General features: G+C 40.8%; 3 protein-coding genes across 5 annotated transcripts; 2 read left to right on the top strand and 1 right to left on the bottom strand.

Moving 5' to 3' along the window:
- Positions 1-605: 605 nt before the first annotated feature.
- prph2la (peripherin 2-like a) lies at positions 606-4,134 on the top strand. The gene is made up of 4 exons (XM_088399855.1): positions 606-1,135; positions 1,401-2,002; positions 2,086-2,332; positions 2,444-4,134. Exons 2-4 carry the CDS (start codon positions 1,422-1,424, stop codon positions 2,714-2,716), a joined length of 1,101 nt encoding a protein of 366 aa, XP_088255981.1. The 5' UTR covers positions 606-1,135; positions 1,401-1,421; the 3' UTR covers positions 2,717-4,134.
- Positions 3,335-17,493, bottom strand: ubr1 (ubiquitin protein ligase E3 component n-recognin 1). Of its 3 annotated transcripts, none has more exons than XM_088399853.1 (47): positions 16,942-17,489; positions 16,039-16,291; positions 15,490-15,575; positions 15,202-15,312; positions 14,120-14,247; positions 13,871-14,009; positions 13,432-13,494; positions 13,190-13,313; positions 12,997-13,104; positions 12,821-12,909; positions 12,656-12,754; positions 12,384-12,541; positions 12,208-12,307; positions 11,994-12,122; positions 11,735-11,915; positions 11,606-11,658; positions 11,354-11,464; positions 11,181-11,246; positions 10,756-10,857; positions 10,621-10,684; positions 10,426-10,550; positions 10,311-10,363; positions 10,119-10,221; positions 9,988-10,036; positions 9,757-9,911; positions 9,574-9,673; positions 9,392-9,495; positions 9,230-9,310; positions 8,977-9,158; positions 8,693-8,898; positions 8,506-8,599; positions 8,053-8,205; positions 7,871-7,971; positions 7,710-7,806; positions 7,478-7,626; positions 7,344-7,399; positions 7,163-7,259; positions 7,014-7,081; positions 6,525-6,672; positions 6,238-6,325; positions 5,643-5,779; positions 5,372-5,480; positions 5,250-5,306; positions 5,099-5,176; positions 4,853-5,023; positions 4,680-4,781; positions 3,335-4,487 (listed from the first exon to the last, which is right to left on the bottom strand). In XM_088399853.1, exons 1-47 carry the CDS (start codon positions 16,984-16,986, stop codon positions 4,346-4,348), a joined length of 5,214 nt encoding a protein of 1,737 aa, XP_088255979.1. In that variant the 5' UTR covers positions 16,987-17,489; the 3' UTR covers positions 3,335-4,345. The 3 variants fall into 3 exon arrangements, with proteins under 3 accessions (XP_088255979.1, XP_088255977.1, XP_088255976.1); XM_088399851.1 differs by having other exon boundaries at positions 8,506-8,605; positions 16,942-17,485; XM_088399850.1 differs by having other exon boundaries at positions 7,344-7,626; positions 16,942-17,493.
- A 500-nt stretch (positions 17,494-17,993) lies between these two features.
- Positions 17,994-22,005, top strand: atxn3 (ataxin 3). The gene is made up of 11 exons (XM_088399856.1): positions 17,994-18,311; positions 19,017-19,181; positions 19,252-19,296; positions 19,374-19,459; positions 19,548-19,614; positions 19,676-19,763; positions 19,828-19,957; positions 20,050-20,213; positions 20,308-20,434; positions 20,555-20,610; positions 20,693-22,005. The coding sequence occupies exons 1-11, from the start codon at positions 18,288-18,290 to the stop codon at positions 20,737-20,739; spliced, it is 999 nt and encodes a 332-aa protein (XP_088255982.1). The 5' UTR covers positions 17,994-18,287; the 3' UTR covers positions 20,740-22,005.
- Positions 22,006-22,409: the final 404 nt, after the last annotated feature.

The raw sequence follows: 22,409 nt of genomic DNA, 5'->3' as shown, positions 1-22,409 counted from the left end.
CACAGCGACCATGTGGCACCGTTTCGGGCTTTGGTTTTCTATCCACAGTATCTATCGCAAGTAATGACATGTATTTTTCTTATTTTAAATGGGACTGTAGTGTGTGAAATTCCTGAGTATGCGCTGTTTTACGTAATGTGGTTGAGTCAGACTTGTACCTGGATGAGTGTAAAATAAAGCTGCAAGAAGAACGAGGCAAATCTGGTCGGCTCAGTGGTGTTATTCAAGATTCAAGAGTTTATATTCGCCATGTTTGAGCGTGCCAAACAAGGAATTTAATTTCGGTACATCACAGCCTCTGTTCAACATTTAGATGACTAACAACACTCAGGACATGTGAAAAATGACAAATATTCTCAAACATTAAAGTAGAAAACACTACAGGGAGGTTTTTGTTTATTCAAGTGGAAGGCACAGTTATTTGGGGACATAACTAGCTGTTTGGAGGCCACGATATCTGAGGAAAAACTTTGTAAGCTATACAATACAGTTGGGCACGGGTCAAACTCAAGGCCCAGGGGCCAGATACGGCCCGCCACATCATTTTATGTGGCCCGCGAAGACATCAAATTCGTGTCATTACTAGAATTGCAAATTGTCTTCACTTTTAATATCTTTTTTTTTTTAAATATTTGACCAGTTTTTACTCATCTGATTTGAAAACGAGTTATTTGTCAGGTTGTTTTGTAGCTTTTACTGTATATAATATGAGGTGCTAATACATTTATTTGGGTTGACAAGTCATAATGGCCCTCCGAACGAAGCTATGACTACAATGCGGCCTGCCAAAAAAATGAGTTTTTTGGGGGAAAAAATACTACAATAGAATGTGCATGCACACAAACACTACACACATCCCAGTCATTACTTTCCCCAGAGCTAGGACAGTCAAAATTGCACAGGTGGCAGAAGGTAGGTGCAAATCCCTGTCAGAGCAGGACTGAATAATGATTAAAGGGGATTAGGAGGAGGGTCATTGCTTGGCTACTAGTCCGTGTGGCTGCCTTTATACAATATGTCTGTTCACTACTACTATTACAATTCCTTGCTTTATTTGAGCAAGCCTGGAAGACAAGAAGAAGAAAAAGATGATGGAAAAATTGCTTGAGCCTCTCTATTAATCGCTAAGGTTACGGTAAGTGGACATGACAACCGGCAGCTTATCACTCGGTGTTTTTTTAAACAACCTCATCCTACTGATTTAGTAAGGTGCTTTGTCGTTCCAGAAGTATAGAGTGCTTTAGTATTTGGTAATGTTTGTATTCAGAGCATGTAGATTATTATATAAATAACACACAATAAACAGCGTGAACACAAGTAGGCTAAGCTGCTTATGAAAGGACCCTTCCCACCGAATCATCACCTTCTCTTCCTGACTTACTACCTTAATCCATCCACAGGAAAAACAGGAGTTATAAACAATGGCTGTTTTGAAAGTGACCTTTACCAAGACCAAGAGGGACAAACTAGCTCAGGTCCTTTGGATCCTAAATTGGATCTCAGTGGTGACAGGCGTGATCCTCTTCAGCCTGGGCCTCTTCCTAAAGGTGGAGCTCAACAAGCGGTGGGAGCTGATGGCCGACACGGACATTCAGTACGTTCCTAACATGCTCATATCTGTCGGCCTCATTGCCTGTGCCATTAACTTCCTGGGCGGGAAGATCTGCTATGACTGCGTCGACACGGCCAAGTTCCTCCGCTGGAAGCTAATCATGCTGCCCTACATTGTATGTACCTTCTTCTTCACCTTCTGTGTGCTGGTGGGGGCTCTCATGTGCTACACCATGCACTGGGAGCTGGATGAGTCCCTGAGAGAAGGCCTGAGCAAGGCCATGAAGTACTACAAGGACACGGACACACCGGGACGATGCTTCCTGAAGCGTGCCGTGGACATGCTACAGATAGAGTTCCAGTGCTGCGGGAACAAGGCTTACACGGACTGGTTCCGAATCCAGTGGATCAGCAACCGCTACCTGGACTTGTCTCACAAAGATGTGGCTGAGTAAGTAACCAAGCAAATATTAAGCACACCAGTGCAGCTACAGGACACTGAACCTCAGATCTCATCCTGTTTCATGTACATAGTCGCCTGAGGAGCAACGTGGAAGGCAAGTACCTGATGGACGGCGTCCCCTTCAGCTGTTGCAACATCAACTCCCCGCGGCCGTGCATCCAGCAGCAGGTTAGCAACAACTCGGCCCACTTCAACTATGACCACCAAACAGAGCAGCTCAACCTGTGGACCAAAGGGTGTCACCAGGCTCTCTTGGACCACTACAGCGGCATCGTACAGTCCATCGGCCTCACTGTCCTCATCACTTGGCTCTTTGAGGTCAGTCAGTTTTCTGAATCATCCCAAGACGTTATAAATAAAATGGGATCCTCTTGTTTGCTCAACCGTCTTGGATTGCAATCAATTAATGACCCTCTTGTGTTGTTTTAGCTGTCAGTGTTGACAGGCGTGCGTTACCTCCAGACATCCTTAGAGAACATGTTGAGACTTGGAGATCCCGAGTGCGATTCGGACGGCTGGCTGCTGGAGAACAGCTTCATCGAAACAGCTCGAAGTAACCTGAACATCATCAAGACCCTCAGTAAAAATAACCACGTGGATACCGCCAACAACGGGGACCCCAACATCAACGTACCCTCCACTTCCAAAGCTCACTATGGGCCCGACAGCGTGCCTCCCCAGCAAATACCTGTAACCAGCTGACCAGCAAATTTTTAATAGTCTGAGGTGTGGAAGATACCATGTTGGCAAAAAAGATGAGATGCTTATATTTAGCATCACATCTGTTAAACATTTTTACTTGGTGGACAATTCAGATTATGCGACCATTTTCCAATACACTGTCTCAATCAAAAGCCTTTTTAATACAGGGTAAAAACATTCTGCCTCTGACACTTAAGGGGTTACAGTTCATTGTGGCTGTGGATGCTGTGGCCTTGCCTTGCCTTAGAATTCACTAAACACGCCATGAAAAGGAACATTTGTCTGGGTATGCTCTGTTTTGAGTCAAAAAAACTTTTACTGTACCATGGAGGATCGTTGTGTACTTCTTAAAGAAACTGTGATGCCTTTTTTTAATTTCATTGTATCGGTATCAAGTTTACATCAACCCAGCATCCAATTAAACGGAACTGAACTTTTTAGGCTGTAAACACAATATGGACAAAAGTAATTAATTCTAGTGCAGATAGGGGAAAAAAAAGCAAGAACTTGCCTCGACCAACTCAGAATTCAAACGTGATTAATCAACAACCATGTAACTCCACAATAAATCACATTTGCTTATATACTGTACATATATGTTAAAATAGTAGACATTGATTAGATAGACTTGTGATTTTATTACTATGTTGTGCTATCAAACAGCACAAACATTAAACCCCCTTTTTCCAAAGGGTAACATACAATAAATGGGTGTTCCAATAAACTGAAATCATTTTTGTTTGCTCGAAGCAGTGTTAAAAAGTGGCTTTGTTAATCAGGGGAAGATTACATTCAGACATTATTGTGTCAACAATGCATCAAAAAATATTCACAGTGCTTCACTTATACTTGTGTTACAGACTCATTCTAAAATTTAATCAATTCATTATTCCCCCATCAAAATTCTACAGACAATACTCCTTCATAATGTAAAAAGTTTTTAAAATGTTTTTTGCAAATGTATTTAAAAAAATTAAAAACAAATGTACATCAATATTTTTAATTTTCAATTTTAATAAATTAGCAAAAAAACATTGTCATGGTATGTCGTGTGTGTAATTTTGAGGACAAAAAATTCTATTTGGGATTAAGTTGTAACATACTAAGTGGGAAAAGTGAAGCGCTGTCAATACTTCTTGCATGCACTGTATGTTTGACCTGATAAATGATTTGTAATCGTGAATCTCCAGAGAACCGTAGTTAAAATTTGGACGAAAAAAAAAGATAAGGAAATCAGGTAGTTTTCTTGTCAGATGCTACGCTATTGAGATACTCCAAACATTATTTAACTGACATCACAACATGATGGTGATGGTGTGTGGATCTAATGTTCTGTCTTTGAGTCTCTACCGACAGGAGGTTATTTGCATTCTCAGCGATGACAAATTAAAACAAGGCTAATGCGCTCTGTTCTCCGACCACACGCCCTTCGTTTTTTTTCTTCTTTCTGTCCTTTTCTTCTTTGTCTGGTGCTTTCTCACTCTAATCTCTCTCTGAGCTCCAACAGGAGGCTGGGGGCTTCCAAGGAAGCGTCTAATGCGTGTGCGCAAGACGTATACGCACATCGGGGGTGGGAGTTGGGGGGCAGCTCTGATGGCTTCGCTCTGCTCTGACCAACTGGTTCCAACATCACAACATTTGCCAATCAAAAGCGAACATCTGGTTGACAAGCTCCAGGCTGCGAGCAATCTCCTCCAGTATGCAATGCTGCTGCCACATTTGCTTCAATTTCCTATAACGCTCCGGACAAAGGTGCAATGGATTGCCCCTCCTTGGAAACACAAATAACAACCATTGATTAGCATATCTCAGACAAGATCTCTGATATGCTTAGCAACCCCAAAATTAACACTCAAGTAAATCTCTCATAGACCCATTTCTGAGTGAGTGAGCTCCTCTGCCCCATTTTTATGCAAAAACTCATTTACAAAATGACCAACCCAACTGCGATAGAGATTCGTACCCGAGATGAGGATCAGTCTCGCCGTAGTCATCCAAATAGGGAGCTGGATATGTGCTTCCTCTGGTTTTACTGGCCATCAGTACAATTTCACACTCTCTTATCCTGTCAGCAGGTACAAATTATATTATAAAACTGGGTGAAGCACTAAGAAATATTTGGCTCTTGAAACACACCTGAGGAACATGCCTACTCCTGCGCCACAGGTGGCAGCATGCGCAGTACAGGCGCCCACATCTTCTCCATCCAGCTGACTGAGGCAGCAGGAGCTCTGAGAGCACAGCATAGCGCCACAGAATAGGCACAAAGTAGGATGCTTCCTCTCGTCATCTGCCGACTTGGGACATCTGAGGGCAAGCACAGGAGATGAGAAGCCAAAGATAAAACTTTCCCTTGCAATGAAGGAGGTCTGCTACGCATACTGAAAATGGCTGGCTTGATTGAGCAGAGCGCTGTAGTCATCTGGGAGGTCGATCAGTTGATTTCTCCTCCTCGGGTATCTGTAGAGCAAGAACTTACTGACTGAATAAATGGATCGTAGTGTGACTCTAATTTAAAGAACAAATCAACTACCTGACTGTTTGAGTTTTGCCTCTTAGACTTTTGGTTATTGCTGGGCTGGTGCACCACCTTAAAGAGAAAACAAGTTTGCCGAGTCATTTATATTGAAAATCAAAACATTATTAACCACCCACCTATGCAGCAGTGGTGCCACAGTGTCTCTGTGTTCCTGGAAGAGCTGGAACACATTTGAGGGCAGTGCCAAGTAGCTGCAGACTGCCTCCATTTGACTTTGAGAAGAAACTGCAATAGACACAAAATGCCAACATGGATTATTCATTATATTCTAACAAAGTTAGATAAGTGGGTTTCTCTTACAAATATCCAGACATATAATTTAAATAATACACACAGCTCAAGTCCTCTAGAGGACAAAAATGAATTGCTGGGTCTCTCTCTACCCACCAGAAGCACAAAAAAGCTCCTCCGGAGGACGAACTCCTGTGAGACAGCTGAAAAAGAGAGCAGTACAGCGGAGAAAAGACTTGATTCCCGCCTTCACTCTTTCGGCCACAAAGCTGCCACACATATCAGGAAGCAGCCTGGAAAGAAGAAAAAAATTAGTCCAGTATGACAAAAGCCACAGTAGTCTGTAATACACATGACAATAAAGATCTATTCTATTCTATTCGATTCTATTCTATTCTATTCTATTCTATTCTATCATTCATCATAGTCATTTTTAAGAGTGCTGAAGCACCAACATTTCAGTGAACTATTATTATTTGTTTTAACTTTGTGTCCTTTAGCTAGAAATTCGTAGTCTGCTTAAAAAACAGTTTGAGCCACCTTACTACTCCCATTTCTGCTTTGAGTGTAGAGCCAAGCATGATAAAGCATTAAAACCTCTTGACAAAAAGCCTTTATAGTATTACGATTCTAATAGCTTAAGCAAGTATTATATTTTGAAAGTTATCAGGTATTTATGGATGCATGACAGAGTTCAGCCCTGGCTTTTTAGATTCAAACACACTCAAGAACAATAATTGTTTACATGTACCTTCCGGTGTGTTGTGATACAACAGCGTGTAATTCGGCCGCTGCTCTCGCCTCCTCTGTTTCCTCGTCACCAACCACTACAGGGAGATCTGTACAAGAAAAAATCATTTAAAAAACGAAATGCTTAATTACACGATAAAATAACACCATTCAACTCATGGTGATGAGCGTGCAGAAAGGGACGGCTGTGTTGTTGCGATGCTAAAAGTATTTGGAATTCAGTTCAAGGCCACCTTCACAATGTTCCCACCATTCCATGTTGTGTGGTAATGTTTCCATTGTGTTTACCTCTTGTGAGAAGCAGCACCTGCAGGACGTGAGCCATTGTGACCAGATGCAGGATGTGGAGGTGGTTGTAGGCTGAGCTGACAGCAGAGGGCTGCAAGTCTACAGCTTCCTCTTGGTACAGTGAGGGCAAAGATAACACTAAACCCACCTGGAAGGACACACAAGGACTAAGTTATAAAAACAGCTTTTAGTATATTTTAAATATTTATTTCATTGGAATAAAAAATGCAATTGGAAATCTGGACTGATTCCAAACTGATCATAATAGCTAATATTAGCATGTGTAGCTCTACCTATATACAAGCATTTTAGGTTTCTACTCAAACACTCAGCAATTGATAAAATAGACAATCACTAGAGAGTAAAATCATTCTTAATTTGATTTACAGGGGTAATGCTTGTTTTTTTTCCTCACCAGCTGAAATTCTTAATTTTCAACTGGCACGGACACAATGGCAACTGAAATTGCTCCCACAGATGAACACTTACCAGAAGATGGAAGAAGTCGACTTCCAGAATAGAAGGTGTGTTCTTTCTGCTCGTGACCGGATGCAGAACTGGAATTTTCAGATCATTTCATAATGTAAAATATGTTGCATAAAATGAATGAAAAGTGCAAACATGGGAAAAAGATGTACCTGCAAAAATATCAGCAAAATGGTTTTGGATGACAGTCTGGGAGCTTTTAATTCTCTGTGTTGCAGAAAACTGAACAATCGCCTTCAGGCCAGCCAGCTACAAAAGAAAAACATTTCACTTTTAATGCAATAAAAAAACTCTAAATATTTTTATACAAATGTGCTTGTGTTGCACACCAACCTGTCTATTTTGTAAAGATCCAAAGAGTGGCTTGTCCTCTTCCAGCAATATATTCTCTGTGAAGACACAACATTCACATTGAGAACAGGATCGATGGTTAAAATAAAAAAAGCGTTTAAACAAAAAAGTCACACCAATCGCCTGAATAGTGAAGGCACAGGTGTTCCAGGCCATAAGGGGCACACGTGGGCACAGCTCATTAGGTGCCGTCTGAAGTCCGACTCTATGGACCGTGGTGGAGCACACAGCCAGCATCTCGGCTATACTGTCTGAGAACTTCCTCCTAAAACCAAACAGTTAAGAAAAAAATCTTTCAGGATCACAGTTTAAAAGAAGAGTAAAGATACAGAAAAAAGGATTCCTCACGGTTCTTGTACGCCATAACTCAATATGGCCCTAAAATCCGGCTGACCGTCGCCACACAACACGGCATCGCTGTCATTAGTGCATTCCATGTCGCAATCTGCAGGAAAGCGGGAGGAATTTTAATCTGGTGTCTCAATACTTTTGTCCATATATCTTCTCACCATTTTCCTGCATGATGGACTTGAGTCCTTTAATCCTAGCCTCAAGAATATGGATCCAGCGAGTCATGGTCAAATGTTGACCGATTATCTCAGCATTTTCACTGCAAAGACAAACAAAATGTAAACATTGAAATAATACAGATGTGAAGCTTGTACTAACAGAGCATGTGGAGTGGACTCACTAATTGAATACGAGTGGCTCCAGGGGAACGAGGGGGATAACGGTGTTGCATAGCGACTTGCACAGAGGACACAAGTACTCCCCATTCTCAAGGTCGATGATTAGTTCAGCATGGAGTCGGTTCCTGGTTGTGTTCTGGACCGCTTCAAAATATCTAGTAAAAAAAAAAAAATTGAACATAGTTAAATAAACCCCCAGAGAAGGGTGTGCTCTTTACTAAAGATGGGCATTTGACTAAATTTCCTTAATTAGAAATTTAGGGTTTAATTATAGCTCAATTAAATGATGTTGTGATTATTATTTACAGTGAATGGGAGAATGACCTTCAACTTTAATTTCAGAGCACTTTAAAAACAACTACCATAGTCAAACGCCATAGAATAAAAAAAAAAAATCACAAGAATCAACAACTAATAATTATGCCCATCTCTCCACTCATCAATGGCTTACTTACTTCTGCCAACATGTGGCATGCATGACGTGTCCACAGCTGCCCGTGTGGGTGCCAACAGCCAGTTCAGGAGGCATGTACAATGGGTAGACAGTTTCTGTTTCTTCAAAAAAGCACACACAAAAGGGCTTTAAGATGCATGCCTCTTCTTGTATACACGTTTTTGTCTTGTGAGTGAATAGAGGCTGACCGTCTCCACTGTTGGTGGGCATCTTTCCTCTACACTGCGTCAACACTGTGGATCTCTGCACACATGCAGTCAGTACCATGGCCGGAGCCCGGGATGCTACTTCCTGCTCCTCCTGACAGAGAATGCAGGTCAGCACCTCCCTCTCTGCGGGGGTGGACCCTCGATGAGGCCCCACGGCAACGCACAGCTCCTTGTGTTCCATTGGACTACCGGAAATATGAATATTACAAACTGAATTGATGGAATCCCCATTTGAAGGATGATTTTGAAGCAGAGCTCCTCACCTTTCTGTTGGTGTAAAAGGCTCTCCCTGTGTGCCGCTCTCTGGCATGTTGTCATAAAGCATCTTGTTGGACTCAATGAAGTTTTTCTGCATGGCTGACATCTGGGCCATAATTTTCTGGCGGTGAAGTTTGGCTGCTTCGGCCTTTCTTTTGCGCTCAGCTTTTTCTTTGTCCTGAACAGTCTGTAGCACCAAATTTGATAAGAGACACTCATAAGAGGGAATATGTAAATGATGTTGCAGTAGTTAGATACCTCTTCAGGCTTGCTCGTTTCCACACTCATGGAAGTTGTTGGATTGGATTTGTCTCTGAGGCACTTGATAATCTCAAACATCTAGCAACAGACACCCACGCAGAATAATGAAGGCAACTAAAAGATGATTGCTAATGCAGACTAGCTGGTGAAGTAAACTACCTGTAGTAACCACGTGATCATGTCTTTTTGGGCTTCAAGCGAGCGAACACCCTTAATTTTCGAAAGCAAGAGGAAGAGAGACTTGCTGTGTTCCAATCCGACTACTGGAAGACAAAAATCACGTTGCAGAGAAAAGACGGAACACTTTTCCATTTTGCACGTCAGGGAAGAAGCTGACTTACTTCGAGCCTTCAGGCTGAAGTCAAAGGTCACTTCCTCTGAAGCGCCGTCCTCCAGCTGGCTCTTTTCTTCAAGCAAAGCCTGCCCAATAAGGTGCAGGGCCTGTGGGATACAGGGGAAATGTTTCAAACGTAATTAAAATAATAAACTTAGCAAGTGGCTTCCTCAGCCTTTAGTTTTGTTACCCGCTGGATCATGATTTCTGTCCAGTGAGTGGATTTTTCCTCAGCTGCCCTCTGCAGCACACGTCTGAGGATGTGGATGAAAATATCACAGCAGAGGAGGCGTACGACGCTGGAGAAGGCCGGACAGAAGGGGGGCGGAACTGGAGGACGCAGAGCTGAGCACAAACAGAAAGGCAACCTTCAGTACAAATACTTGGCTAGAGAGAGCTTGTGCAGGTGACACATGGTCACCTTTATCGGCGCCCTCGTGAACACGTCTCTTCTTTTGTGACTCTTCGGCCTACGAAAGAAGAAGAGAGAAGAATACCGTGAATGATATCACACAAAGTCATCTTCAAACAAGTGCTAATGAGATGTGTTACCTTGCTGTGCTGTGACCTTGAATAATGGTAGAAGAATGGGTTGAATTGGACCAAATACTCCCTTTTCACCTCATACAATCCATGTCCTGAAAGTCCTGGTTTCCTATATTCAAAAGGAAAAAAAAAAAAACATGCTGAAAATACCCTGAGAAAAAAAAAAAATCACTTGTTGATTTGAAGTTAGTTACATACTTGAATGTGGCAACTTTGTTGATTACAGACTCGAGACCTGTTTCGTGGCTTTCCTGCAAAGAATGTGATGTTTAATTGTTGCATATTACCTTTATTGTATGATATTGCGGCCTACATTCTCCGGTAGGCCTTTGACCAGGCTACTGTGTGCCATGGGTTCAATGCACAACAGGTGGATGACCTCCCTCATTGTCACGTCCTCTTTGGTCACGTTACTGACACCGGGGACGTATCGCTCACCTGCAATTATGTTCGTTAGCCTCATGATTAAGCATCACCTAAATTATTATGAGCCAAAAAGTTGCATTACCAACTATGATGATGAGGAGATACAGCATCTCTTCCGTAAGTTGATTCCACTGCAACAATTCATTCTGCAAATGTAGCCACATTAATACAGACAGTTGAGAGTTGTACCTGATGTTGACTTTCAAGCCTTACTTACGTGATCTCTGCTGGAACAGCTTCCATTGAAGAAATTAAAGAGCTCAAATCTTAGTAAGAGCAGCATGAGAAAATGGTTGGCGTCCATTTTGGAAGCAGCTATCTGCAAAGTATTTGGCAAGTTATTTTCAAAATGGCTTAAATCAATCATCACTGAGATGCAGAAGGGAACATGCAGACTTGAGAACCTTTATATAGGCCTAGTAAAATTGATCATTGGTTAAAACGCATTTTAACATGATTGCATTGCAGTGTGAAGTGAGAGATAGTAAAATTCATAATAATAATTTTATTACAACAGAAAAAATTATTAATCTTAACACCGTATGACAATTGTAGACTGAAGTGTCGCCTTATGGTCCCACCATATAACATGTATTAAAAAAAAAAACAAAACATGAAAATAAATAGCACAAATGTACCAACCTGAAGCATAAGAATGTCTTTATCATACATTTCGTCTCTGCATTTCACATCTTGATAATAGTAAACCTAATCATGGGAGAAAAACAGGCAATCAATAAGTAGTGTCAATTATTTTAGACCTTCAAGAGCTACAAAAATGTGTGGGGAAAAAAAAAACAATAAAAAATTCACACCTGGCTGACCAAAGACAGTCCATTCCTCCGCCACATTTCAGCTGATACCTGTGCAGCCAGCACTACACAACGCAGAGGAAGCTCAGCTAGGCTGCAAAAGTCATAGCTATCCTGCCATAAAGCGAGAAAACAAACTGTAACAACATACTCCTCCAATTTAATCTAAAATTTCCATACCTACTTTTTGCTCACACAGTGTTTTTAAAAAAATCAATGAATAATAACAAAATCAATCAGCACCTTCCAACTTACTTTGTCAAAGACTTGATCACATAATCCGTTCTTGCAGTTAAGAACATATAAGCCTAAGGACCACAGAAGATGCATACATTTATGTCAAATATACACCGAGAGAATCAGACCCAAAAGGTTATCGTCGACCTGCAAGCAGCCTGGAGAGGGGTAGATGTATGCTGACAGGCTCCTGAGACACTTTATAGGGCCGAACGTGGATGATCTGTTTGCACATGTAGTGGTCAGCTGCTTCCCTGCGGAAGGGTTGATTGTTGCATTGGAGCAAGACTTTGTGGCAATCTCTGAAGGCTTCCAGCAGAATCTTATCCTGTGGTGATTAAAAAAAAAAAAAAAGATGCTTAAGAGTATAGTAGGAGATGGTAGGACACAATAGACAGCAACTCACATCTGAGGAGCACCAGTCCTGAAACATAGCCAGAATGTGGCGGAGCTGGATCTGAAGCGTAAAGCCGGCTTCCCACTCGGGCTCCACAGCAATGTGTTGACCAAATTGACGCTCAACCTCTTCCATACCCTATGAACAAGGGTCAACATTTAAAAACAAAAAATAATCAACATTCAGTCTTGATTCATACACAACAGATGTGGTAATAAATTACCTGCATGCATTTGAGAAGACCTAGAAAGGCATTGAAGCCCTCTAAGAACTGTTTCCGAAGCTTAGAATTCCACATGGATGGTTTACTGATCAGAATATACCTAAGAGAGATTACAACTCAGGTAAGAACAAACCTGAAACAAACATGTCGCTAAAACTGCTACCTGGTCAAACTACCTGAGGTCATGGAAAATGACCTGGATGCGGGAGAACTTGTCGGAGTTGTATCCCAGGAAGAAGAAGCGATTGTTAACATCCAAATGCTCCAGCAACAGCGCCATGACTGTATTAACTATCCTTGTGATGACGCTTGTTTCTTCAATTAGGTACCTTGCCTGATGGAGGAAAGGAAATACAAGAAGCAGATTAACTTTTTCAGGACAGACTTTTTTTTTTTTTTTTTTTAAATAAAATAATTCATTAGCCTTGATGTTACAAAGTGCACTCACCAGTGTGGGCACAGTGAAGATCTGAACAGACATCGCAGTAATGGAAATACTTCTTTCATGATCATCTTCGATGAAATTATTTTGTAGATCCTTATACAGCTGAAAAGACCACATATTTGTTATAACACTAAAAATATTCCAACATTAGGTTCAAAACAATTTTACCTTTGTGAACTCGATTGCAAATAGCCTCTTGGATTCTGTCTCCATTAGTATGCTACAGAATATCAGCTCATGTACAATCTTGCGTGCTCCTTTAAGAAATGATAACGAATATCACATAAGTGTATGAAATCACAAAATATGAAGGTGTGTGACTGTGAAATGTCAGCGATACCTGCCTTTGTACAGTTTGGAATCAAGCAACATGAGCCTACTGATGCAGCAGAGGCCGGTCTGCTCGGTACTGGGCTCCAATGCCACTCTGCAGAAAGCCTGTCTGAAGCCCACTGCACACAAGATAAGAGTCACATGACGTGCAATGAAGCGCTGTTGCTGTCTGACACTGAAGTAAAAGTGCATGCGTGGCCGAACCCGAATGACTGATGATCTTCTGAAACCAGGAGCCGAGACGCAGGGCGAATGTTTGGTGAGCCACGACGGTCGACTGCAGGACTTCCACACGCAGCGGCTGCAGGGAAATGTGCTCCGAGTTGTACTGCAAAACAAACATAAAATGTAAAAATATGGATTGGGAAAATAAAAATATTAAATCTTTACCATATTTTAAAACACGTAAAAATATTATGTACAATCTGTCTATGTAAAGTTTTTACCTTGATGAGGTCTTTAGCATGCTGGCATGACGCAAGACTTCCTCTCTTTACTGTCCGTCGGCCCTGTACAGTGTAATTAAATCATGCTTGCATTAAAAGGAATAATGTGACAGTGATATTGCAAAGCTGTTAATGAAAATGTCACATAGCCTGGAAATAATGTGACATAAAACAGACATACAGTGGGGAGAATAAGTCTACACACCCCGTTCAAATAGCAGATATATAATGATATGTAACAGTTTTTAAAAATAATATATATCTATATATATATATAAAGTGGTTATACAATAACTGGGGATGTGGCTGTGTTGAGGATTAACCAATCACGTTCAAACTCATGTGAAATGGGAGTCAGCACTGAGGTCATGATAATAATGGAAACCTGGCATTTGAACAGGGGTGTGCAGACTTTTGTTTGTTTTGACATCTACTGTACCTCCTTGTCAATAAGCGCCGTGTGATTCTGCGCTTCAGCCTGATCACAGTTGACAGACCGCTGCAGGGTGTAGATCACATGGTCGTATGAATGGTGCTCGTCGTTGTACAGTACACAGAAGTATGTGTTGTCTTTTTCCCTGCACACACGATGACATACTCTGTTAGGATGGCGACAAGCTCTGTTGAAGCTGATGATTTGTATACACAACATATGCAGTCTGTGTGTGTGGGATGAAGTGGGCCGTACTCGGGTTTGAGTGGGGCTAAAAGCTGACGGTCTTCCGCCCAGTCGAGGAAATCTGTGAAGTAGTTCAGCAACACCCTGAAGAGCATCTCACTCCGCTCACACAATTCTGGCTCCAATGTACTCTCATCCTGGAAAACACGATTTAAAGTCAAATGTGAGCACCAAGATACCACTCTAAAAATACATTTACGATGGAGCTCCGTTCCTATGGTGACAATGTAAGAAGACAACAAACTCTCATGCTAGCTTGCGAGACACGATTCAAAACCTTGAGTTGAGCTGAACAACGAACGTCATAGGTCAAGGACCCCCTGTGCTATTTTACATGAGTCATTGCCTGTAATATCGTCTCTTGGATTCATTTCCTGTGTCACTAGCAGCAAGTTTACTCTTTGAATGTTTTGTTAAATGGAAAAAAAATCTGTCTCTGTGACATTGCTGGTAAGTCTCACAAGAGGAAACATTCCTGTGGGAAGCTAAATATCTAATACAACATTTAGCACACAAGTCAAACAAACATTCAGCTTGCCACTGTGTGAGAACAAGCATTGGAATCTACCATATTGTAAACACAATGAAAAGATGAGTGGGTTTCCCCTGCTGCATGTGGAAAACAGTCAAGCATTTTGGTTTTAAAAGCAAAGATTTCATTATGCAAGACAATGAGCTAAATTGATGTTAGCCATGCCTCCTGCTTATGGAGGCACCTGTTATTTACGGAAACAGGCGCAGTGTAGTCAAGGTTACGAGATCTTGACAAAGGCAATCAGATACACAGGCCTGACAAACAGCAGCTTGGACCATTTAGCAAAATAAAAGGGAAGGGGGGAAAAAAAAAAAAAAGGAAACAGCCATTGTTACCAAACATATCCCTGCACAGATTAGGAAATTCTAAGAGTTGTTTTAACCCAATGATACAATATTTTATTCATCTTAGCAAACAAGTCAGTTTTCATGATTGAAATTTTACATAAGCAAAATAATGGGTATAATATAAATAAGCATTCTGGGATTCTGTGAGATAGAAAAAGCCAAGTATGTCCCTTCCAACGTGCTTCTTTCCGCTCTGTTATGTAACACACCGTTTCCATGGCAGTGGCTGCCTCCGGGTCGTGTTTGGAGCAATACGGGCCAATCTTCCAGGCTTCCACATCCCCGCAGTCACAGAAGCCGCCACCAGATGAAGCATGCATCTGAGGAAAAATAGCAAATACTTTACATGTTATTGCGTAATAGAGACACGAACCAATTCCGAAAAATAGTTTGTTGCATTTGCAGTGTGTGTAAAAAGATTTGTGTTCATCAAATGTTTACAATCATATGTATGATCTCAATGTGGAAGAAAAGTTGCAGTCAACATTTGCACCCACCTTGTAACGATGACTTTTGTGCACGCTCTCTTGAAAGCAGTCCATGCACAGCACACATGTCGGATCTATTGCACAATCTCTGCAAGGTGTTGAAAAACATTTCGTCACTGATAAGCCTTTTTGGATTGTACAGTTAACATTTTATTTAATTTTTAAAAATGTTTGTACTCAAGTAACAACATATCAGTGCATATCACACTTTCATACTCACAATTCACATTAAATCTGACAAGCATGGGAAGAACATACAAACTGGGAGAGCCGAGACTGCTGAACTAGGAAACAGATGTGCTAACCACAAGCTCACCATGCTAACAAAATGTGAAAAACTCATACTTTAACTGAGACCAACACTCACCAAAAACCATTGGGCTGATCTACAACTACAAATCCAATACATAACCTGTGGGTTACAAATATTGCCTGATGGTATGATATCTGGTATATTCTGATTGCCACTGTGATCAATATTATTTACATCTATGTTGTTGGGAAAACCTTCTCAATAAATTCTAACACCGACTGAGGGATAATTTCAGCACCTGCAAGAGTAAACCGTTTCTCCCTCTTTGAAGACGCGTCCGCAGAGCTGAGAAGACGAACTGCCCTGCTTGAGCTTATTGACACCTTCATCGGGATCTTCACCAAACAGGAAGTACTCTAGTGGATGCAGGAGGAGTCTCTGTACTTGCTCCTCTTCCTCCTGAGGCTTGTATTCCTCCTTGTGACAAAAGATCCGAGGCACACATTTCCTCAGGTAGCCATACAGGGACAGCTTTAGATCGGCGGACGCCTGCCATTCCTGCGAAGCAACACAATTTGAAAATTAATTAAAGTTGAAAATAAATGTGAATGTTGCTTCCTTACACAAATCTTAATCCTGTGTTGTAGTTAATAGAAAATTGTATTTATGGAGCTTTTCACAGAGATTAAAGCAAAGTGTGTAAACTTTTGAGATTTTAGAAATAAAAAATATGTATCTCGGCTCAATAAAGGTTAGGAAACATTGGTCTAGTGAGTCAATTTGGCAATTGTTTAGAAGGGATGAAACTGCATAGATATCACTTTCGGATTGAGTCAATTTAGCAATTGTTTACAAGTGCTGTGAAACTGCATAGATTTCACTTTCGGACCAAGTCGCGGGGTTTTAATTCATCAAACTGACTAAATTAATCAAGACAGCACCCTGCAGCAAAATTAAACGGCACTAAGTATTTATAGTGACAACTCAACATTCATCAACTCTTGAGAAAAATATGAGGCACTGCAGAGATGTTTTTGAGCGTGAATGCACAAGCTAAATACCGCTGCTCGCCACACGAATGGGTAGAACGTGATTTCATCGCGTTATACGTGCACACTGAGCGTGGTAACAAACACATTTAAGCCAGTCACTTTCCCGTCAAATAGCCGTGCACGGTGTCAGTTGTGAAAGCTTGCTGAATCTCATACCTTTATGAGCTCCGGCTCGTCAAAAGGCTTTTCAGGCTCCGCCATATTCCATTTGCCGTAAAGTAGACGGAGAAGGTGTCGTTAATGTTGCATTCCAGAAATGTGGGAATTCGGATTGGTCAGCAATGGCACCCATAGAAATGCACAACCACTAGTAGTAGTCTTTCGTCAGTTCAGACCGTGGAGATCACGCCGCCATCTTTATCCGGGAGTCCCAGACTCTTCAATTTACTTGCATTTATGCGTTCGAAAATTAATGGGAGTGAAGTGCTGCCTCCCCGAACACACACAACTGCACGGGCGTGAATTTCCGAACGCGCCCGATGGTTGCCTACTCAAAAGCGTTGGAGGCGGATGTAAACAACAAAGATGGCGGATCGTGTTAGTTGCCTATTTTTTGTTCCTAAATTTTGACCTCAAGCAAACCCGCCTTCATAATTTGATTTTATTATATAAATTTATAATCACGTAATACATTTCACTGAATAACTTCTTGCAGGGAGAACGCGACATATCCTCACGCACTCAATATAAATTACGTTGTGTTAGGTGAGGTTATGTCGAATAAATAAATCATCGTACTGTAATCATAAATACAGAAACAAATATGAAAATAATATACATAAATATAATACAGGTGTGCGATAATCTGTGTAGTAGTGGAGCTCGTGTATCGTGCGTCATCGTTGCGTCATCGTCAGTGTATTCGCCATCGTGAACGGCACGGGTCTTTTGTTTACAATGTACAGTTTGGTAATGCCCGCAATAAATACAAAATATTGTCATAAAAACCACCCAACCACGTAGTGCAAGCATTCAGAAGTGAGGACATTCCATTCCAAGATTGTGCATTAACCAACCTGACTCCTAACGTTGTTGCGCACTATAAATTAACCCACAACCACTAGTTGCACATTCTGTATTCATTTTTATTTTTATCCAATGCAGATTTGTTATAAAGAGCCATTTTCCTCTTTTCCAGTGTTCCTGTCATGATTTTCTAAACGTTTGAATGTGTTTTAGAAACAAGGATAGGTTGAAGTTGGATAAACATACTTTAGTGTTTACAATATTGCAAGAATTGTGCAAGAATAATGCACGTGATATGTTTGTAGGTACATGTAAACTTGAAAATGTGTATGTGGGGGTCAAGTGGGTGATTACGTGTAGTTGAGTGTTATACGTCAGTCTACGTTTAAATTAATGTCACTGTTTTTGAACGCTGTCAAAAAATAACAAATTCGGTCGCGGAGATACGCGTGTCTGAACGAATCCGCTAGTTGGCGCTGCTCGTTTTGTCTGTTGTGACGAGCGGGGTCAGAGTTGAATGTTTGACAGGGAGAGCCATGGATGCCATATTTCACGAGAAAGTAAGTTAAACACGTAAATTACGACTCTGAACGCCACTTAACTACCTCATGTGTCCATTAAAGCTCGAGCCTTGTTGCAGTGATCTGCGCTGTTTATTTATGCGTTTCAGCGGTTACTGCTTGGCAGTATTGTTTCCTTATTAGCTATGTTGCTAAAGTTGCTACGAGTAATCGTGAAAACTTTATTTACAGGAAGAACCCAGGAAGCGTAGTAAAAGAGCTAAAATCGCTAAACGGCGTGGTTTCTTTAAGTAGTTTACTTGATAAACAAATGACCTAGTGTAGCTACCTGGAATGACAAACCTGGAACGCTAAAAGCAACAATGGGGGGTCAATAATTTTCTGATCTCCTGGAGAATTTGGAAATGTGTTCCCTTACAAAGAATTAACCCAGATTTTTTTTTATTTGCTCATTCATTGAGGTGAGCTGCAAATCAAATCAAAATGCGTACAGAAGATAAAGCTATGTATTTTATCTGCAAACCAAACATCACTGAGCACTTGGAACAGAAAGCCATGAATGTTGTTTCTGTTCATTGATTCCTTAATACAGTTAAGATCCTCTGTCCCCTTTGCAGAAAAACATTCCCAAAACATCACGTTTACACATTTTTAACTTGAAAAGAAAGCCACATAAATGTATAATATTTTCCTATGTTAAAAACAAAGTAGATGATTGCACTATAATTGATCTTTAATGTGCAGCAAGAGGGCTCTCTCTGTGCCCAGCACTGCCTCAACAACTTGCTGCAGGGTGAGTACTTCACCCCCGTGGATCTCTCCTCTATTGCACATCAGCTGGATGAAGAGGAGAGGATGAGGATGGCAGAGGGAGGAATGGGTAGCGATGAGTACAGGACCTTTTTACAGGTAGGGGCAGTTGGAATGTCAATGTATATTTTTATATTCTAATATTAACACGTGCTGTGTTTGTTTTCAGCAACCATCTGGTAACATGGATGACAGTGGGTTCTTTTCAATACAAGTGAGTGAGCTCCAAAGATGAACTTTTATGTAAACATTGTAATTGATTAGTAACATGTTTGTGGGACATCACCATAGGTTATTAGCAATGCTCTTCGAGTTTTGGGACTGGACCTTATCCTCTTCAACAGCCGGGAATACCAGAGCCTGATGATAAATCCCATGTATGTTTTCTCGCTCCAGCTTGTTTGGGATCATAATCCAGACTGCTAAATGTATGACCACATGAAGTCTTCTCTCTGTTTGTTTCAGAAATGAAAAAGCCTTTATATGCAATTACAAGGAGCACTGGTTTACCATTCGAAAACTTGGACAACAGGTACATACATATAAATGCCACATAGTAATATATGAAACTAATATTTGGTTTATCATTTCAGTGGTTTAACTTGAATTCACTTTTGACTGGACCAGAGTTGATCTCGGACACATATTTAGCCCTTTTTCTTGCACAGCTGCAGCAAGAAGGTAATGTAATAGATTTATAAAATTAAAGCCTGTGTGAGGCAATAATAAACATGACCATGTGCAGGTTATTCCATATTTGTGGTCCGAGGAAATCTCCCAGAATGTGAGGCAGAGCAGATTCTTGGGATCATGAGAGTGCAACAACAGCAACGGCCAAAACTAATTGGCGAGGCCCAAGCTCAGATGAGTGCACGGTACATACAGAATGGAGAATTTAGCATATTTTTGCTTAGAAAAAATAACAGTTGAAAGTAACCATTCTTTTAAATCTTTGTTGTATTTGCAGCGGGTCGGCAACACTGGGCCAAACGGACATGAACTTTGGTGTGGAGAGTGAAGTTGTGGATGAAGATGAGGAATTAAGGACAGCTCTCGCACTCAGCAGACAAAACATTGACGTTGAAGATGAGGAGGCGGACCTCCGCAGAGCCATTCAGCTCAGCATGCAAGGTCAAAATCTGAGAGTGTATTTTTCGGAAATATCGCCCAGCCAAGAGTTTGCAGGTGTGTTTTAATATATGTTGTTTCTCTATGAAAATTATAGGGGCTTCTTCAGATTCTGGTGGTGGACATGTGAGAGTGGACAGCAGGCCTGCAGAAGGACTACGAGTCCACAATGAGCCACTCACAGCTGATGAGCTGAGGATGAGGCGGCAGGCCTACTTTGACCAGTGGGTACAGCACTGATACAATTCATGTGAATCATTGAAGATACATTATTAATAATACTTATAAAGAAAAAAAAAGTGCTCAAATATGAATGATTCTTAATCACACACTTGATTCTTTAGGCAGCAGCCCACTCTCCAGTCGAGCATTCCTCAACAAGCTAGCACAACACCAATAGGTAACGTAAGCATGATGCAGATCGTTACATACTTAAGCAATAGCTGAAGATTCATTTCTGTTCTTCGCTTGCCTTTCTCCAGAGAACAGCTGCACGGAAGCGGACCAACAACAAAAACCTAGTCTGTGATAGTGGATAACAACATCTGCTTTTGTTGAAAAGCTGCCTGGGCCTGTAACCCCTCCCAATTCAGGGGCTGCTTTGCTCCTTCCGCTGGTCTACCTTTTAACGCCTTTTGCGAACGTGTGGACATTGAGGAGACGGATCCGTGTTCGCCTGTCGTTTTGCTGGCGGGCATGAGGAAAAAGCAAGAGGAAAAAGGCCGCAGGCGATCTGGTGTTGCTTCCACTAAGGCTACAAAGAAGCTGAACTGATGATGCAGTCAAACAAGTTTGCCTTTTTTTTTTTTTTTAAACCATGGCGCCTTCTATTTCTACTGTATGTTATTTCCTGATGTTCTCTCTGCAAGAGATAGATATAGGAACTGTTGTTTATGGTGGAAGGTGAATTCATAGCGCTTGTCCACTGTCAAGTTGTACAAGTGCTCCTGCGTTTTGTGTCGGACCACGCCAGTCTATTGTTTAACTCATTTCTTGTGGGTACCAGGAAACAACAAAAACTTTCTTTTCTTGCATAACATGATGCATCATTGTACTTTTGAGTTGATAAGGTAATGGAGCAACACTTTTTTGTTGCTGTGCCTTGCTTACTGTTGATTAGGAATCAGTAACTCATATCATTGTACAATTTAGAGTCAATCTATTTTGAATCGAGAGAGCATTAACTGTGGAGTCACTTTTGAAATGATGCATAATATTTTCCCGTTAGTCAACCACAACATATGTACATACAGTACTTAAAAAGGGAACAGGATTTATAATCTGCATGTGGTAAATGAATCACGTCATTATTCCATCAGGACTTGTAACATTCGCAGTATCTGTGGTGATGAACGGATGATTTCTGTTTTGACACGTCCCATTTAAAACGGTTTGCTATTTATTTGCACTGCTTTTAAAAATTATGTGTTTCTGCCACTGTTCGATTAATGGCCTTCCAAATTTAATAGCCAAGTTTTGTAAAATGAACCCAAAGAACACATTATAGCATTAACCATCATTATGGAACCAGTTTATTGTTCACATTTCCAGCAATGCTTAGTTAAGTGTTTTTTCAAATTTGAAATAATGTGCAGTGTGACCTCAGGGGAGATTCCATCTCTGCTGTCATTTTTGCCCCCTTTTTTGCTTGATTTAAAATGTACAGGTAAGCATGCAAATGCTGGATTAAGCACTAGTTTGACTTGCTAGCACTAACTCATCATTTTGTCATGTTTTTATTCCATAATGCTCACATTCTGGTGTTGTTTCAGGATTAAAGAAACATTTACCAGGCTTTGGTTGTTTTATTAAACTTTTATTTGTAGCACACCACTATGGATGGACGGATGGACACTTGATTAGCTCTCACGATACAATGTGGCAAAGCAATTATGCTAGCAGGCCATTGATATTGTCAAATCAATATGTCTCCAACTTTGCTAATAAACTGAGCATTATTGTCTTTGTAAAAGTTTGAACAACTCTCCTGTGATGCTAATTTAAAACCCTCACTGGTATAATAATATTATAATATATATTTTATAATATAATATATATAATATAGTATATATAATATATATATAATAATTATAATATAATAATATATAATGTTTTTTATTTTCCCTCGCGCATACACAAACGCACCCACACACTAAATGCATCAATATATTCAGAGGGAGGGGGCAGGGAACAACAAAT

The sequence above is a fragment of the Syngnathus floridae genome, chromosome 16 (assembly GCF_059516105.1).
Source record: "Syngnathus floridae isolate MCC-2025c chromosome 16, RoL_Sflo_1.0, whole genome shotgun sequence".
NCBI lineage: Eukaryota > Metazoa > Chordata > Actinopteri > Syngnathiformes > Syngnathidae > Syngnathus > Syngnathus floridae.
Note: the sequence above shows the minus strand (reverse complement) of the source record. Positions and strands in the feature narration are given on the sequence as shown.